Raw genomic sequence first — 20,225 nt, 5'->3', positions numbered from 1 at the left:
TTAATGTTTGGTTTGAGATTAATAAATGTATGTAGGTATGTAATAAATGAAAATTGAAAGTGTAAATATTGAAAGACATTTAAAAGTTTATTATTGCAATAAAATGCTTTTCCTTATAAATGCAATTTCATCACAAATGTTTGTACTTCAGTATTTGCACAAACAGATGGACTTGCAGTATAACTACTTTTTCCTTTTTTTGACGGTTTATAAAACATAATCAACACGTAACAGGATGGGCATCATTTTTATTGTCAATTTAGAATGGTCTTAATTTAAAACAAACGTGAACTGACGCAAGACACATTCTTTTGGCGCAACTAATTACCATAGACAACATACGTTGTTGTGCCATAAATACTGTAATGACGACTAGGCGTGAAGTTTGTTCGAGTTGAAGTGGTGTTGCGCAGACCTATCGACATCATATTATCACGAGAACGAGTCGACAGAATACGGAACTCTCTGCTATCGCAGTACTTTAATGTCATACGCTGATCAGACTGCGCAGTGCTGCAAGTCAAACACATTCGCCAGTGATGACGCTGCTACAGAGACCATATTAGCATTAGCAATGTAAGAGTCCTGTTCTTTTCAACCCGGAGGTAATCAGGAAATTATAATTCTGTAATTTTGTTTTTGAGGGACATTGTGTTAATAAATAAAATATAAATATATTTAAATTAATTAAATATATATATAAATAAAAAGTTCTGGTAGTTACTTTGGTCCACACTCCAGTATAGTAGGTGGCGGTAATGCACCTTATTGGAGTGCACCCGCCATAAAACCATAAGAAAGAAAAAGAAGAAGAGTTCAACGCGGGGTTTCGTTGGCGACTGGATTATCATTTGCTACACATTTGTATCCTACTGTACATGAAATGAAGTACAAGAAGTATCTCGTGGAGAATAAAGACATTCCTAGAACAACACAGCATCGCTGGAGAAGGTATGTAATGTTAATTTTAACCAAGACAATAATTGAGTAAAGCATATAGCAAGCATATTATTTGATGGGTTTTTGCAAATGGCTAACGTTAGGCAAAACTTAATTTACGTCTAAATTTACGTTCTCAGTTTAAGATTTTTTTTTTTACATTTTATAGCAATGAATCAAAAGGGCAAACTAATATTAATTCAAAAGGTATCTAGAATTAGAACAGTGTTAAAACTGCGTTTTTATTGCAGTAAGGAACATATGTTAATGGCTATTGGCTAGATACAAAAGGCGATGTCATGTCAGTAAGTTAGTATACAAAATCCTACCTTAATCATTTATGTGACATTGAGTATATTTTCTTTGTTTAAGCTTTACTGGGATGTCTTTCATCATCTGTGTACTCATACAGCACTTCTTTTGTATATTTTTTTATAAACTGTAATTATAAGCTTTAATGGTAAATGCTGAAACATTTTTCTTCTTTTAATTCTGATTTATGCTTTACAGACGAATCCAACATGTTGGAGTGCAAGGACAACAAAATGCTTTTGTTGGTGTTTTTCAGGTGAGGATTAAAAGCTGTCCAACTGCTAGAATGTGGAAAACACTGAAATGGTGTTCTTGATTGCTGAGAGCCTGTAGATGCTTTTTACCGCTAAAATTGAGTTTAGGAACTTGTTCAACAAAGCAGAGTTCACAACATCTCTGGTTTGCTCGACAGTGCACAACGGTAGGCTAATTTTGTATTTAGCAATGATGCTGGTTGTGATGATTTTCTGACCAATCATTGATATACAGTGATAAACGTCATGTTTTAGTATCAGTCTGACATACCCCAGGTGGTACTAAAGAAAGTTTTAGGTACTGCATACTTAACCCAGTGAAAGTATGCAGAGAACTCCTCAAAGGTGAGCTGTACCGAGGTGTACTATACAATAAAAAGGCGTCATTACTAACCATGTTTTTTTTTACTTGCCTTTAAGCAAAACCCAGCTTTGTTTGACATGCCTATCAAACAAATGAGCGATACTTTGCAGGTATGGAGGACGCTAATCACTAATTACTCTCTAATGTGTAGTATATTGTATGTAATAAATCTGGTAGTCATAAATGTTACAAAATATTATTTATAATAATATAATTAGCTCCCTAGAATATTGCAAAACCCTTTCTATAAAACAAATTTTTTATCACATTGTTGCACAGCAGAACCAAACTTCTGAAGGCCAGAACCCAGTTGTGACCATCAGCCCTGCAGAGACATCCAGTCAGGTAAGAAAAATAATGTACACAGTTACTCTAAAACAAATTATGTCCAATACAATGGTCTTGTGCATTTTGCTTGATCATGGATAAAGTGCTTCCTACTGTTGGCTGTATATTTAGTAGATGTTAAAAAAAATATTACTAAAACATAAAAATAAACATGTCTACAGGTTAGTAATATGATGTACTGTAGTTTTATCACTGTAAAATCAAGAGAAGGGAAGTGATATTCATAGAAAAATCATTGAAATTGCAGTCTTATACCACAGGGTAGTTAAATGCTTCATTCTGATTGGCTGATGAACTTTCTAAGGGTGTGCATTATTTTTCCGTAAACACACACCTATGAATTAGTTCCAGGGGCCGGTTGCATAAACATAGCTGTTAAGATTGTGCCTTAAGATCTAGTCTGACCAACTAGCAATTAGTGCTAATCAGTCTTCCTAACTTTTCGGATTAAGAGGAGATAAGTCTACATTTTAATGTAACAGAATTTAAATTGTTATGATCAGTTTTGAAGAAAAAATCTGATGACTACCTTCTAAGACTTAGAAGCTGGTATGGCGTTAAAAAACAAAGAAAGAAAGAACTTCTAAGACTAGTCTAAACAATTTATGCAATCGGCCACAGGTCTATCAACCACATTACAGTTCCATATCACTAGGCCAAGTTTAAGTAAAATAACAAATTTATTTTCTTTTCAACAAATAAAACATAAATGTGTGTAGTAGATTGAGAAGAAAATGTATACACTAAATAAACACTGATTGCCTGCTTGTTCAGTTTTGTTTTTGCTTCATTCCTTATAATATAAAACTTAATATAAAACAAGAACAAATTATATGTAAATATTAAAGCAAAAAAATTATATATAAACATTGATAGGCCAACTTGTTCACATTGTTTATATTGAAACATTTTCAAATAATTCAACAACCCATCAGCAATTACTTCCCTACTTAAATAGTTTTTTATGGAACCACTTCACTTTAGAAAGTTTGGTTAATTATAAACATGTAATACTACACAGTGCCTTTTTTTTGGAGAATAATTTTTAAAATGTGTTTTTTTCTTATTTTACAATTTTCAAAAAATCTTAGAACTTTTTATCTGAATATAACCCCACAGCTACATAAGTTCTTTATAACCTAAAAGTGATCTGTAAATGTTTTTATTTATTGTTCTTGTTTTCCTTAGCAGGTTTTTGCAGATGTTGATGACATACAACATGATCTGGATACATCTGACAGGTCATTGCAGGTAAGGAAAATGCATATTAATACATACAGTACATGTGTGTGTATGCATGAGTATACATGTACAGTGTTGTACTACACTCTACAGACTGTTGTGTTAAAAACAAAACATCTGTTTTTTAATTCTGTTCTTAAAGGGATAGTTCACTACAAAATCAGAATTTTATTATAAATCACTTACCCGTGTGACGTTTTAAACCTTTAAGTCCTTCGACAATTCCCGTAACGCAAAAACCAGTGAGGATTGATGGTCCCTGTGTTCACCTTTTCAGAAGCTCTCCAACCGTTTGTTTTGGTTTTAATATAGTCAAACATTGCTAAACAGTAAGAGACAAAAATCTACTCAATATTTAAAACAATAATGTTTATTTATTTTTTTTATATTTTTTATATTTAAAATTTAATTGTATTCGTCCAATTGTATGCACAGATATGTATGAGAATAATGACAGCGTTTTCCCACATTGTACTGTTTAAAATTGAAGTCAGAGAGATGAGTTGATGAGTAACAGCTGTGAATGATCACAACGTGCTTAAGCATCCATGTGACAGAAAAATAAGTGAACAGTGTCCCAATGTCAAGTGAGCTAGGGTCCTTACCAGTGCCTGAACCTGTGTACACGAGATACTGATGCACCACCTCTTGGACACGAATCGAGAGACTACGATATATCGCTCAGCCCTACGTTGTAAACAATACTTTAACAGCCTGTATAAATGCACAATTTGTGCACATTCAACTCTTTTGGCGATGTCTTTTATTCTTTTCTGGACTTAAATAGTTGGGGAGAGCGGGGCACAACCTATGCTTTTTTACTTTGGCTCTATCATTCAAAAATATTTAGGTGGGGTTTGTTGTAACACCTGCTAGATCATTTATTTTAAACACAAATAATTCAATCAAATTCTGTCTCTATACTAAAGGTGGATATTGTATCTGCCAATTATAGATAGATATCCACAAATTCATCCATCCATGATCCTTCAGCTAACCATCCTTGTATTATGCATATAAATAGATTTTTTTTAAAGGGCTGCACAATTAAGACAAAAAAACATAATTTTGAGTTATTTCCCCTCATATTGTCTTAACAGTTATCATTTTGATATGTATTTACATTGTTTTTATTTCATTATCATTGTATACCTGAGGCTTCATTATAACACTGTGTGACAACTAACCCCACTGTGTAAAAAAATGTTTTCAATCCCAGCTATCAGTTACTAGTAGTTGCTAACATGTTTCAAAATGGTGTTATGTTTTAGGTAACAAGACAGTGATTAAAATAATATAATATTTGTTTTGGTGACTTACACACCCAACTTAGAAATTATAAAAATATAAGATGAAGAAATTTACTTTCATGCCTCCAAAACAGTCTTTTTTCAATATCTTAACCAAAACACATCAAAACTTTTCACAAATTCACAGATGTGTCTTCTGTCAGTAAGAAAAAATAACCAAAAGCACAGATATTTATAAATATATAAAGTAGCTGTCTTACAATTAGGGGTTGGCGATAAACCGGTAGATATGATAAACCGGTAGAAATTTGTCATCCAGTAGAGATTTTGGACTATCGTCTCTATCGAGGTTATTCGCCCACGTCATTGCAGTGTGCGTGGTCACGAAAACGTAGCGTTTGTACATGCATTTAAGTGATTTTAAGCCATTGCGCAAAATTCCTATCCTCATAAACACGATCATTAAGGTCTTAAGAGAAAGTAAACCAATTAAAGAGAAAACGTATGTGTAATATATCACTTCAATAGCAGCCTACAAGACAGTGACAAGCCTTCCGGTTTTCACCCAAAATATCTAAAAATGTGCAATCAGAGGACTTAACGGGTTTGGAACGACATGGGTGTAAGTGATTTATGATAAAATGTTGATTTCGGAATGGACTATCCTTTCAACTATAGACCCATCAGTTAATCTAGCATTTGAATGTGATGTGTTTCATTTGCAGGTTTTTGCAGATGTTGATGACAGACATGATGGTCTGGATGCACCTGAGAGGTCCTTGCAGGTAAGGAAAACACATTGTTTTTTTTGTTTTTTCTTTAAAGGACAGTTAGAAAGCAAGTCATTCTCTCATGTACCCCAAATTTCACAACTATTGATGTAATATTACCTTATGTCTAATATCATGGCATGACTTGTATTTCATGATTTAGAAATGACTTGTTGACTTTTTGACTTCCAGCAACAAGTTTGTAAGGAATCAACTCTACCTCATACTACAAGCATTCAACATGATGAAGTGGAAGTCGATGTGCAGGTGAGAAAAGGATGCAATGCCATACAATCATTAATATTATTAGTTTTTTTATGGAATATTTATACATTTAGTTTTACATGTAGTTTACATGCTTTCTTCTTCAGGATTTTTATCAATTACATTTGTCAGTACATTAACACTATTATCATTAATGTAGTATGAAACATTTTAGATCAAACGGGTGAGATTTTTTTTATAAAACCCTTTTGTATAGATGCTTTCCTGTGAAGAACAGACAACATCTGACTACCAAGAAGAGTCGAGTGATCATGGCAGTAAGGACATGCAACATGGCAAAGACATTAGAGAGAATGGAATTATGGGGAAAACACCCATAAATGGAAGCCACGTTCCTCCTTTATGGACAATGTCAGAATACAGTGAGAAAGCACTTCAGGAGCAAAAAAGAAAAGAGCATGAGTTGCTCATTCTAGCACTAAAATTAAAACATGATTTGACTGATGAAGCACTAGGAGACATACTTAAAGTCATAAATGCTGTAACTGGTAAACAGTCAGTTTCAACTACTAAATATAATTTTTACAAAAACATGAATGATTATAAGGACTATATTCTTATCAAGCATTTCTGTTCAGATTGTTCTATGTTCATGGAAACAAAAGATGAAAGTGTAAGTTGCAAAATTTGTGGCAAACAGGTTGAAGCAAAGGAGCATATAAAATCAGGAAACTTTTTCATTGTTCTCCCTTTAGAAGTGCAACTACGAAATATTATTGCACAACATTCGTTTTCGCAGTTGACATTCAATAACAAGGATAAATTAAAGCTGCAAGCAGCGTTTACCGGGTTTCGAGCATTAAAGCACATACAACATGTCAGATGTCGTCGACCAGGCTGATACACCACATCGCATCCAGAAAAACGTAAGAGATGGTCAGAAACGGTTCAGACAGACTATGTAGCTTACACACAGGTGCACCTATAGGACAAACATGTCACATCCTTAATGTTAAGTCATTCTGATAATTTGTTAACGAGAATTAGTTTTTCAGATTTATACCGTAAAATACAATTCAGAAATGGCCGTGTTTAGTTGAATTACAAGGCCATTGAGTCGGGTTCAAGCGATTTGGGACCTTAAGACCTTTAAGGGCATGCCTGTGTAGTTTTGCTGAATTGTACAAAATAAATTATAAAAAATAAGCTACCTCACACACCTGTTCAAAGTCATCAGCAAAAAAGGTGCTATCATTCAGTGAAATGTCTCCCTCTCTTCTCACGAAGCATTGACAAATAGAACACTGAAGGAAATGTTTGTGGTGCTTACAGTGGCAAAACTTGGGTCACAAAATGTTAAAATAGTGTAAAAAAGTCAAACGAGCCGAACCCCATATCTCTACGATGTTCTGATACAAAGATACAGCTCTTGCTAAATGGTTGCTAGGGTATTCTGATTGGTTGCTAGGGAGTGAATTGCAATCCACCAATGATTATACTCAAAGCCATGAAAGGCATAATCCACGATGACTCATGATTTTAGATATAAGGTTGCAGTATTTTTAAGTCAAAATGACAAATAACCACTAGGTGGCGCTATGAAAAACTTGTGCATGCAACGTCATGAATGTGTTACATCTAGCTAGTATCATGGCTATACACTTAAGTTTAGTGAAAAAAACTGTTGTATGACCATTGTGCTAGCTCAACGTCAAAGGTTTTGTTCAATTATGAGGCCAACTAGTGGTGCAGGCATACCATTTTTTTTGTATTGCCTCAGACTCTGCTCAGACATCAGCGTATCAAATCTGGTAAAAAAATATCATTTCGTTGCGGAGTTATAACCATTTATGTGTAAAAAACACAAAATTTGGAGTAAATTTTTCGTTTTTTGCAATTTTCGGCCATTTCTGATGGAAATTTTAACATAATGCCAATAGAACTTTTTGTTCAGAAGGTAATACAATATTCTTCCTATGGTTGTTTCGAGTCGATCGGATGAACCCTCGCGGAGTTATTCGCGCATGTTTTTTAAGCGCTATTTTGCTGTGCAGAACCAACCGTAAAGCAAAACCTGGCATGCTTGGTATCATTGGACTCGGCAACAATTCAGGAGTCCAAGGAAAAATGTCGCATGAAAATACGTTAAACTCAGCCTAAGTTATAAGCATTATTCGATTCGTATGACCACTAGGTGGCGCTGTGACGAAACGATGCATGAAACCTCAGGCCATGACTCTCATCACAAGTACCAAGTGTCGTGTTGATACTTCATTCCTGTCCCCAGTTATAGCCAATAATGTTCTAGTGCCTGCCCACAATTCAGACGTGTGGGCGTGGCATGTTGACCGTGAGTCGAAAGTTCAACTTTTTTTTGATAATTATTGATATTCAAACTCCAAGGAACATTTTAGCACTGGAATGATTCCGATCGGGCGAAAAACCTAGGACTAGTTCGTTTTTATTTTTTTCGACAAAATCGAAAATAGCGGAACATTTTTCATGACGGAAATGAAATCGGAGATATACATTTTTTAAGTTTGGAGCCAGGGATTACAATGATACCAAACACTTGAGTGTAGGATGTCCGGTTTAGGAGTTATGAGCCCCAACGCGTCGGGCATTGCTATAGCGCCACCTATGGGCCGATTTGGCTGATTCACTGTATCTGAGTAGCCTGCTAATATACAACCAGTTGACCAAGTGGCAAGTTTCTACGACTTACGGTTTGTGCTGGGCGACGCGTTTTATGGCGGAAAAATAATAATAATTAAAGCTGCAAGCAGCGTTTACCGGGTTTCGAGCATTAAAGCACATACAACATGTCAGATGTCGTCGACCAGGCTGATACACCACATCGCATCCAGAAAAACGTAAGAGATGGTCAGAAACGGTTCAGACAGACTATGTAGCTTACACACAGGTGCACCTATAGGACAAACATGTCACATCCTTAATGTTAAGTCATTCTGATAATTTGTACCGTAAAATACAATTCAGAAATGGCCGTGTTTAGTTGAATTACAAGGCCATTGAGTCGGGTTCAAGCGATTTGGGACCTTAAGACCTTTAAGGGCATGCCTGTGTAGTTTTGCTGAATTGTACAAAATAAATTATAAAAAATAAGCTACCTCACACACCTGTTCAAAGTCATCAGCAAAAAAGGTGCTATCATTCAGTGAAATGTCTCCCTCTCTTCTCACGAAGCATTGACAAATAGAACACTGAAGGAAATGTTTGTGGTGCTTACAGTGGCAAAACTTGGGTCACAAAATGTTAAAATAGTGTAAAAAAGTCAAACGAGCCGAACCCCATATCTCTACGATGTTCTGATACAAAGATACAGCTCTTGCTAAATGGTTGCTAGGGTATTCTGATTGGTTGCTAGGGAGTGAATTGCAATCCACCAATGATTATACTCAAAGCCATGAAAGGCATAATCCACGATGACTCATGATTTTAGATATAAGGTTGCAGTATTTTTAAGTCAAAATAACAAATAACCACTAGGTGGCGCTATGAAAAACTTGTGCATGCAACGTCATGAATGTGTTACATCTACCTAGTATCATGGCTATACACTTAAGTTTAGTTAAAAAAAACTGTTGTATGACCATTGTGCTAGCTCAACGTCAAAGGTTTTGTTCAATTATGAGGCCAACTAGTGGTGCAGGCATACCATTTTTTTGTATTGCCTCAGACTCTGCTCAGACATCAGCGTATCAAATCTGGTAAAAAAATATCATTTTGTTGCGGAGTTATAACCATTTATGTGTAAAAAACACAAAATTTGGAGTAAATTTTTCGTTTTTTGCAATTTTCGGCCATTTCTGATGGAAATTTTAACATAATGCCAATAGAACTTTTTGTTCAGAAGGTAATACAATATTCTTCCTATGGTTGTTTCGAGTCGATCGGATGAACCCTCGCGGAGTTATTCGCGCATGTTTTTTAAGTGCTATTTTCCTGTGCAGAACCAACCGTAAAGCAAAACCTGGCATGCTTGGTATCATTGGACTCGGCAACAATTCAGGAGTCCAAGGAAAAACGTCGCATGAAAATACGTTAAACTCAGCCTAAGTTATAAGCATTATTCGATTCGTATGACCACTAGGTGGCGCTGTGACGAAACGATGCATGAAACCTCAGGCCATGACTCTCATCACAAGTACCAAGTGTCGTGTTGATACTTCATTCCTGTCCCCAGTTATAGCCAATAATGTTCTAGTGCCTGCCCACAATTCAGACGTGTGGGCGTGGCATGTTGACCGTGAGTCGAAAGTTCAACTTTTTTTTGATAATTATTGATATTCAAACTCCAAGGAACATTTTAGCACTGGAATGATTCCGATCGGGCGAAAAACCTAGGACTAGTTCGTTTTTATTTTTTTCGACAAAATCGAAAATAGCGGAAAATTTTTCATGACGGAAATGAAATCGGAGATATACATTTTTTAAGTTTGGAGCCAGGGATTACAATGATACCAAACACTTGAGTGTAGGATGTCCGGTTTAGGAGTTATGAGCCCCAACGCGTCGGGCATTGCTATAGCGCCACCTATGGGCCGATTTGGCTGATTCACTGTATCTGAGTAGCCTGCTAATATACAACCAGTTGACCAAGTGGCAAGTTTCTACGACTTACGGTTTGTGCTGGGCGACGCGTTTTATGGCGGAAAAATAATAATAATTAAAGCTGCAAGCAGCGTTTACCGGGTTTCGAGCATTAAAGCACATACAACATGTCAGATGTCGTCGACCAGGCTGATACACCACATCGCATCCAGAAAAACGTAAGAGATGGTCAGAAACGGTTCAGACAGACTATGTAGCTTACACACAGGTGCACCTATAGGACAAACATGTCACATCCTTAATGTTAAGTCATTCTGATAATTTGTTAACGAGAATTAGTTTTTCAGATTTATACCGTAAAATACAATTCAGAAATGGCCGTGTTTAGTTGAATTACAAGGCCATTGAGTCGGCTTCAAGCGATTTGGGACCTTAAGACCTTTCAGGGCATGCCTGTGTAGTTTTGCTGAATTGTACAAAATAAATTATAAAAAATAAGCTACCTCACACACCTGTTCAAAGTCATCAGCAAAAAAGGTGCTATCATTCAGTGAAATGTCTCCCTCTCTTCTCACGAAGCATTGACAAATAGAACACTGAAGGAAATGTTTGTGGTGCTTACAGTGGCAAAACTTGGGTCACAAAATGTTAAAATAGTGTAAAAAAGTCAAACGAGCCGAACCCCATATCTCTACGATGTTCTGATACAAAGATACAGCTCATGCTAAATGGTTGCTAGGGTATTCTGATTGGTTGCTAGGGAGTGAATTGCAATCCACCAATGATTATACTCAAAGCCATGAAAGGCATAATCCACGATGACTCATGATTTTAGATATAAGGTTGCAGTATTTTTAAGTCAAAATAACAAATAACCACTAGGTGGCGCTATGAAAAACTTGTGCATGCAACGTCATGAATGTGTTACATCTAGCTAGTATCATGGCTATACACTTAAGTTTAGTGAAAAAAACTGTTGTATGACCATTGTGCTAGCTCAACGTCAAAGGTTTTGTTCAATTATGAGGCCAACTAGTGGTGCAGGCATACCATTTTTTTTGTATTGCCTCAGACTCTGCTCAGACATCAGCGTATCAAATCTGGTAAAAAAATATCATTTCGTTGCGGAGTTATAACCATTTATGTGTAAAAAACACAAAATTTGGAGTAAATTTTTCGTTTTTTGCAATTTTCGGCCATTTCTGATGGAAATTTTAACATAATGCCAATAGAACTTTTTGTTCAGAAGGTAATACAATATTCTTCCTATGGTCGTTTCGAGTCGATCGGAGGAACCCTCGCGGAGTTATTCGCGCATGTTTTTTAAGCGCTATTTTCCTGTGCAGAACCAACCGTAAAGCAAAACCTGGCATGCTTGGTATCATTGGACTCGGCAACAATTCAGGACTCCAAGGAAAAACGTCGCATGAAAATACGTTAAACTCAGCCGAAGTTATAAGCATTATTCGATTCGTATGACCACTAGGTGGCGCTGTGACGAAACGATGCATGAAACCTCAGGCCATGACTCTCATCACAAGTACCAAGTGTCGTGTTGATACTTCATTCCTGTCCCCAGTTATAGCCAATAATGTTCTAGTGCCTGCCCACAATTCAGACGTGTGGGCGTGGCATGTTGACCGTGAGTCGAAAGTTCAACTTTTTTTTGATAATTATTGATATTCAAACTCCAAGGAACCTTTTTGCACTGGAATGATTCCGATCGGGCGAAAAACCTAGGACTAGTTCGTTTTTATTTTTTTCGACAAAATCGAAAATAGCGGAAAATTTTTCATGACGGAAATGAAAACGGAGATATACATTTTTTAAGTTTGGAGCCAGGGATTACAATGATACCAAAGACTTGAGTGTATGATGGCCGGTTTAGGAGTTATGAGCCCAAACGCGTCGGGCATTGCTATAGCGCCACCTATGGGCCGATTTGGCTGGTTCACTGTATCTGAGTAGCCTGCTAATATACAACCAGTTGACCAAGTGGCAAGTTTCTACGACTTACGGTTTGTGCTGGGCGACGCGTTTTATGGCGGAAAAATAATAATAATAATAATAATAATAATAATAAAACAGACAAATACAATAGGTTTTCAGCACTTCGTGCTCGAAACCCTAATAATTAAAGCTGCAAGCAGCATTTACCGGGTTTCGAGCATTAAGGCACGTCAAAGACGTCACACGTCGTCGATTAGGCTGATCCAGCATCACACAAAAACGAAAGAGATGGTCAGAAACGGTTCATACAGACTATGTATGCTTAAACACACGTGCACCTATAGGACTATTTTGGTTTTTCACAATTTTCGGCCATTTCTGATGGAAATTTTAATATAACGCCAATATACTTTTTTGTTCAGAAGTTCTTGCATTGTTCTTCCTATGGTGTTTTCGAATCGATAGGAGTTACGGTTACGAAGCTATTAGTGATTGTTTTTTATGTGGGAAAACGTAGTTCTGATCGAACCGTAATTCGAAACCTGGCATGCTTAGTATCGTAGGATTCGAAAACAGTTCAGGATCATACAAAAGCAACTCCCATGGAAATTCGTTGATCACAGATAGAGTTATAGGCTTATAAAGTGTAACCGTTGGATAATCACAGTATTTAATGCCATCTTTCCCGGTATAGCGCCACCTATTGTCCGATAAGCAAGCTTTTTATATCACGACCTTAGACCGATGGCCTACACATATGATTCAAGCCCCATGATGATATCTCAAACGCCTCTCGAGTTATGGCCGTTTAAATGTTTTAAGCTCCGCCCAGTTCGGTTTTTGGCCACTCCTTGCGTGTTTGAATACAAATTTCAACTTTTTTTCGATAATTATTCATATTCCCACTCCACAGAATCAATCAGCTTTCGTTAGGTTCAAATCGGATGAAAAACCTAGGACTAGTTCGCAAAAGTAGGTTTGAACGTTATCGCCAATAACTAACGAACCGTTTGATTGACAGCAACGCTTCAAGAGGCAAAGTTTTTCGTCATGAACCGATCTATCATATGATGTCATGTTTGTGTATGTATGTCAAACGTCACGTGATACAGGCACCGAAATACGGTATTACGCCCCCTAGTGGCCAAATGACACCATAATTCTTACAGACCTTATGGAGCAGTACACGAACAAGCACAGTGAGTGTCGTTCCGATCGACCTTCGTTAACCCTGTCAAATCAGCCCTCACATTTCATTGGCCGATGACGGCCATGTTTTTGCAGATACGCCAATGTCCTTCTAGACCCTCATGGTACATTGCACAAAGACACACCATACCAAATATGACGTGTATCGGGCTTACGGTTGTGTAGTGATAGCCATTTTCGACCCTCAAGCTTATTATAGCGCCACCTACTGGCCAAAATCCGCGTATTTTTTCCTGTGACCCCGGAGTGTGCTGATACACATGTGTACCAAACCGCGTTAAGATATCTCTAACCGTTCACGAGTTATAGCCATTTTCCTGGAGATAGTCTATTTCCGGTATTAAATTTTGGCGCCCCTTAGTGACACTGAAGCGAAATTACACATTCTGTTCGATAATTATTTACCTACTCACTCCACAGATTTCTCCTGCGTTGGAACGATTCCGATCGGGCGAAAAACCTAGGAGTAGTTCAGTTTGGCTTGAAATGCATATTATGCAAATTAGCGAAAAAATGTGCATACCGGAAATGAAATCGGAGATATACATTTTTTAAGATTGGAGCCAGGGATTACATTGATACCAAACACTTGAGTGTAGGATGTCCGGTTTAGGAGTTATGAGCCCCAACGCGTCGGGCATTGCTATAGCGCCACCTATTGGCCGATTTGGCTGATTCACTGTATCTGAGTAGCCTGCTAATATACAACCAGTTGACCAAGTGGCAAGTTTCTACGACTTACGGTTTGTGCTGGGCGACGCGTTTTATGGCGGAAAAATAATAATAATAATAATAATAATAATAATAATAAAACAGACAAATACAATAGGTTTTCAGCACTTCGTGCTCGAAACCCTAATAATTAAAGCTGCAAGCAGCATTTACCGGGTTTCGAGCATTAAAGCACATCAGAGACGTCAGACGTTGTCGACCAGGCTGATACACCACATCGCATCCAGAAAAACGAAAGAGATGGTCAGAAACGGTTCCTAAAGACTATGTATACTTACACACAGGTGCACCTATAGGACAAATAGGTCACATCCTTAATGTTAAGTCATTCCGATAATTTGTTAACGAGAATAAGTTTATCAGATTTATACCGTAACTTACAATTCAGAAATGGCAGTGTTTAGTTGAACTACAAGGCCATTGAGTCGTGGTATGGTGCAATGGTGTAAACAGACTGCAGACGTGCACATAAGGCACACACACAGCAACGCAACAAACCGCAAGGACCTACAGTGGACAGCAAACACAGCTGGAAAGATAATGCTTGACTTATTTAATGTCCTCCTTGATTGTGTTCTGATAACTCCAGGACCAGTGTTCGAATTGAAGGGGGTCTGGGGGGGTCCCGGACCTCCTATAAGCCTTAAGGGACCCCCCATAAAGCACAAAAATATAAATTAGGGGGGTCCCCTGGTTTTTATTAAAATTAAAATACTACATAAATTTAAAATCCTCATTTTGCGTGTCACAAAGCGATACTGTCCGTTATTTGTCCCAATTTCGCAATAAAATAATTCAAATGACTTCTGTCTGAAATATAGAAACTCGCAAGTGCGCCTCATGCTGTTTTCTGGAGGAATTGACAGACGAGTTAATGTCTCTATCTGCGTGTGGAGTATTTTTTATCTCAGTTGCGGTAAGAATCTTTAGTAATCTTTAGGTTTAAGGGTTTTTTTAAAAATCTTCTCAAACAATTATTTCATAACAGTGGCAAAGCTATTCACTCAGACTGACGGCTGGTCAACCCAGTCACACAAAATATTTTATTGGGAAAGCAGAAGAAATCACGCTTAAATGATAATAAATGATAGTCTTTTTAATACTTAGCCTATCGCTCAACTACGCATCTTTCAGAAATAAATAATTTGTAGAAAGTATCTTTTGCATGTGTTTTTTTAAACCTTTGAAAAATGTCGCATGGCCGAAGTGGGACTCATTTTCAGCCCTGGAGTTTCATATCTTAGACCGGCCCACTTTAGTTCACCACTGACTATATTAAAATAATATAATTAAATCCTCAGTGCACTATTCTTTGCAGCCTTGCAATTAATATATTTTCCAAAAATATAATTTCCAATTCAATGCAAATAGTCTAAAACAGTTATGATTTTGCCATAATCGTGCAGCCCTACCATAAGGTATTTTAATATTATTCAGTTAACCTTATTCAAAAACTGCTGAAAGGGAACAAATGTTTTCCCCTATATTTTTTCCCCTAGAGTTTTGCATGAAATAGATGAAGAATAACTATTAATAGATTAATCATTGTTACATATATAACTTACCGGTAGATATAAAAAATACGACGTTTACCTTTTAGAGGCCGTTCGAATCAAGTTGCGCTCAAGTTTATTTTAAATCTAAACGTGCGGCAAGTGCACTCAAATATAGACGCGTCTAAAACAAAACTCGTGTTCACAGGCGACCGCTTTGAAAAGCAGAAGGCGGCGGCGCGTCATGCGTTGTCCATGCGTTTTAAATGAATATGGACCCTAATTATGATTATGAACGCAAGAATTACTTCGTGATCGGAAGTTGGGGCACAATCAACTTGGTCATAAAGCGGTGGGGACGTATACCAACCGCAAATTACGCGAGTGGGGCTGCTGTGAGTGCTGGGGACAGCAACCTTGAACCTGGTGGCATGATAACTATCTTTAAAATTATGTATCTTTAAAAAGATTAATTATATTTAATTTATACAGTGAAGAAAACAGTGTTATTATTCATTTGATTCTATTTATGTACCTAAATACTATAAGATCTTGCTTTATTTGTAACTTTGTTCTTTTCTATTTTTATATGCTCATAATTTCCGAAAATTATTCGATCTATGACTCAAAAAACGCAATGTAATCATCAATTTAACCACTACTATATAGTGAAATTATGTAATTTAAGAATGAGTCCACCCTATTTCACCCCTATTCTGTTTAAAAGTTCTGCCCTTGCCAGTGTTTCACACTAATTTGAGGGGTAAACATTTTTTTAGAGTTTGAGTTAAGGGTAATTTGGGGTTTCTTTGATTAAAACCAGGATCAGATGATTGTTGATCAAGGACGATCACATCTCACGTTGTGAAATCACAGCGACCCTATAATGAGGGGGGTGGAGCTTAGCCGGGGTTGGGGCTTAGCTAGGGGACCCCCCATAAGCTTTGACATAATTCGAACACTGTCCAGGACTAAGCATAAGGCAAAACCTGGCATGTTTGGTATCGTTGGACTCTGCAACAATTCAGGACTCCTGTGAAAAAAGTCTCATGAAAATACGGTGACTGCAGCCAAAGTTCTAGGCGTGTAAAATATGCGTCCGACCACTAGGTGGCGGTGCAACGAAACTGCAGGCTCCCTCAGGCCCTGACTGCCATCAGAATTACCAAGTACCGTGTCATTATGCATACGTTTGGCGAAGATACAACCTTAAATACATTAGTTATCAGCAAAAAACGGCTCTCATTCAGTGAAATCTCTCCGCTCTCTACTCACTTCTAAGTGAAAATAACAAATAACCACAGGATGGCGCTATGACAAAATTGTGCATGCAACGTCAGGTCATGACTTTGTTACATCTAGCTAGTATCATGGCTGCACACTTTAGTTTAGTAAAAAACAGTTGTAAGACCATTGGGCTCGATCAACGTCAAAGGTTTTGTTCAATTATGAGGCCAACTGCAGGCATACCATTTTTTTTGTATTGCCCCAGACTCTTCTTAAACATCAGCGTATCAAATCTGGTGAAAAAAGTCATTTTGTTGCGGAGGTATAACCATTTATGTGTAAAAAAACGACAAATTTTGAGGTAATTTTTCGTTTTTTGTAATTTTCGGCCATTTCTGATGAAAATTTTAACATAATTCCAATAGACTTATTTGTTCAGAAGGTAATGCAATGTTCTTCCTATGGTCGTTTCGAGTCGATCAGAATAACCCTCGCGGAGTTATTCGCGCGTGTTTTGTAAGCGCTATTTTCCTGTGCAGAACTAATTGTAAGGCAAAACCTGGCATGCTTGGTATCGTTGGACTCGGCAACAATTCAGGATGCTAAAAAACAACTCCCATGAAAATCTCTTGACCACAGATAAAGTTATAGGCGTAAAAGTTGTAACCATTGCATAATCACAGTATTTAGTGCCATTTTCCCCGTTATAGCGCCATCTAGTTTCCGATCGGCAAGATTTTTATATCACGACCTTAGACCGATGGCCTACACATATTATTCAAGCCCCATGATGATATCTAAAACCCCTCTCAAGTTATGGCCGTTTAAATGTTCTAAGCTCCGCCCAGTTCGGTTTTTGGCCACTCCTTGCGTGTATGAATACAAATTTCAACTTTTTTTTGATAATTATTCATATTCACACTCCACAGAGTCAATCAACCTTGGTTAGGTTCAGATCGGACGAAAAACCTAGGACTAGTTCGCAAAAGTAGGTTTGAACGTTATCGCCAATAACTAACAAACCGTTTGATTGACAGCAATGCTTCAAGAGGCAAAGTTTTTCGTCATGAGCCGATCTATCAAATGATGTCATGTTTGTGTGTGTATGTCAAACGTCACGTGATACAGGCACCAAAATACGGTATTATGCCCCCTAGTGGCCAAATGACACCGTAATTCTTACAGGCCTTCAGGAGCAGTACACGAAGAAGCACAGTGCGTTTCGTTCCGATCGACCTTTGTTAACCCTGTCAAATCAGTCCTCAACGTTCATTGGCCGATTACGGCCATGTTTTTGGAGATACGCCAATGTCCTTCTATACCCTCATGGTACATTGCACAAAGACACACCATACCAAATATGAAGTGTATCGGGCTTACGGTTGTGTAGTGATAGCCATTTTCGACCTCAAGCTTATTATAGCGCCACCTAGTGGCCAAAATCCGCGTATTTTTTTTCCTGTGACCCCGGAGTGAGCTGATACACATGTGTACCAAACCGTGTTAAGATATCTCTAACCGTTCACGAGTTATAGCCATTTTCCTGGAGATAGTCTACTTCCGGTATTGAATTTTGGCGCCCCTTAGTGACACTGAAGCGAAATTACACATTCTGTTCGATAATTATTTACCTACTCACTCCACAGATTTCTCCTGCGTTGGAACGATTCCGATCGGGCGAAAAACCTAGGACTAGTTCATTTTGGCTTGAAATGCATATTATGCAAATTAGCGAAAAAATTTGCATACCGGAAATGAAATCGGAGATATACATTTTTTAAGTTTGGAGCCAGGGATTACAATGATACCAAACACTTGAGTGTAGGATGTCCGGTTTAGGAGTTATGAGCCCCAACGCGTCGGGCATCGCTATAGCGCCACCTATGGGCCGATTTGGCTGATTCACTGCATCTGAGTAGCCTGCTAATATACAACCAGTTGACCAAGTGGCAAGTTTCTACGACTTACGGTTTGTGCTGGGCGACGCGTTTTATGGCGGAAAAATAATAATAATAATAATAATAATAATAAAACAGACAAATACAATAGGTTTTCAGCACTTCGTGCTCGAAACCCTAATAATAATAATAATAAAACAGACAAATACAATAGGTTTTCAGCACTTCGTGCTCGAAACCCTAATTAAAGCTGCAAGCAGCGTTTACCGGGTTTCGAGCATTAAAGCACATACAACATGTCAGATGTCGTCGACCAGGCTGATACACCACATCGCATCCAGAAAAACGTAAGAGATGGTCAGAAACGGTTCAGACAGACTATGTAGCTTACACACAGGTGCACCTATAGGACAAACATGTCACATCCTTAATGTTAAGTCATTCTGATAATTTGTACCGTAAAATACAATTCAGAAATGGCCGTGTTTAGTTGAATTACAAGGCCATTGAGTCGGGTTCAAGCGATTTGGGACCTTAAGACCTTTAAGGGCATGCCTGTGTAGTTTTGCTGAATTGTACAAAATAAATTATAAAAAATAAGCTACCTCACACACCTGTTCAAAGTCATCAGCAAAAAAGGTGCTATCATTCAGTGAAATGTCTCCCTCTCTTCTCACGAAGCATTGACAAATAGAACACTGAAGGAAATGTTTGTGGTGCTTACAGTGGCAAAACTTGGGTCACAAAATGTTAAAATAGTGTAAAAAAGTCAAACGAGCCGAACCCCATATCTCTACGATGTTCTGATACAAAGATACAGCTCTTGCTAAATGGTTGCTAGGGTATTCTGATTGGTTGCTAGGGAGTGAATTGCAATCCACCAATGATTATACTCAAAGCCATGAAAGGCATAATCCACGATGACTCATGATTTTAGATATAAGGTTGCAGTATTTTTAAGTCAAAATAACAAATAACCACTAGGTGGCGCTATGAAAAACTTGTGCATGCAACGTCATGAATGTGTTACATCTACCTAGTATCATGGCTATACACTTAAGTTTAGTTAAAAAAAACTGTTGTATGACCATTGTGCTAGCTCAACGTCAAAGGTTTTGTTCAATTATGAGGCCAACTAGTGGTGCAGGCATACCATTTTTTTGTATTGCCTCAGACTCTGCTCAGACATCAGCGTATCAAATCTGGTAAAAAAATATCATTTTGTTGCGGAGTTATAACCATTTATGTGTAAAAAACACAAAATTTGGAGTAAATTTTTCGTTTTTTGCAATTTTCGGCCATTTCTGATGGAAATTTTAACATAATGCCAATAGAACTTTTTGTTCAGAAGGTAATACAATATTCTTCCTATGGTTGTTTCGAGTCGATCGGATGAACCCTCGCGGAGTTATTCGCGCATGTTTTTTAAGTGCTATT

At 37.5% G+C, this 20,225-nt stretch overlaps 1 protein-coding gene across 1 annotated transcript; it reads left to right on the top strand.

Moving 5' to 3' along the window:
• The first annotated feature begins 883 nt into the window (after positions 1-883).
• LOC141281488 (uncharacterized) lies at positions 884-6,507 on the top strand. The gene is made up of 8 exons (XM_073813273.1): positions 884-951; positions 1,450-1,507; positions 2,149-2,214; positions 3,409-3,468; positions 5,435-5,494; positions 5,672-5,746; positions 5,961-6,410; positions 6,460-6,507. The coding sequence occupies exons 1-8, from the start codon at positions 884-886 to the stop codon at positions 6,505-6,507; spliced, it is 885 nt and encodes a 294-aa protein (XP_073669374.1).
• The last annotated feature ends 13,718 nt before the right edge of the window (positions 6,508-20,225 follow it).

This window comes from Paramisgurnus dabryanus, chromosome 23 (genome assembly GCF_030506205.2).
Source record: "Paramisgurnus dabryanus chromosome 23, PD_genome_1.1, whole genome shotgun sequence".
In the NCBI taxonomy this organism is placed as follows: Eukaryota; Metazoa; Chordata; class Actinopteri; order Cypriniformes; family Cobitidae; genus Paramisgurnus; species Paramisgurnus dabryanus.
Note: the sequence above shows the minus strand (reverse complement) of the source record. Positions and strands in the feature narration are given on the sequence as shown.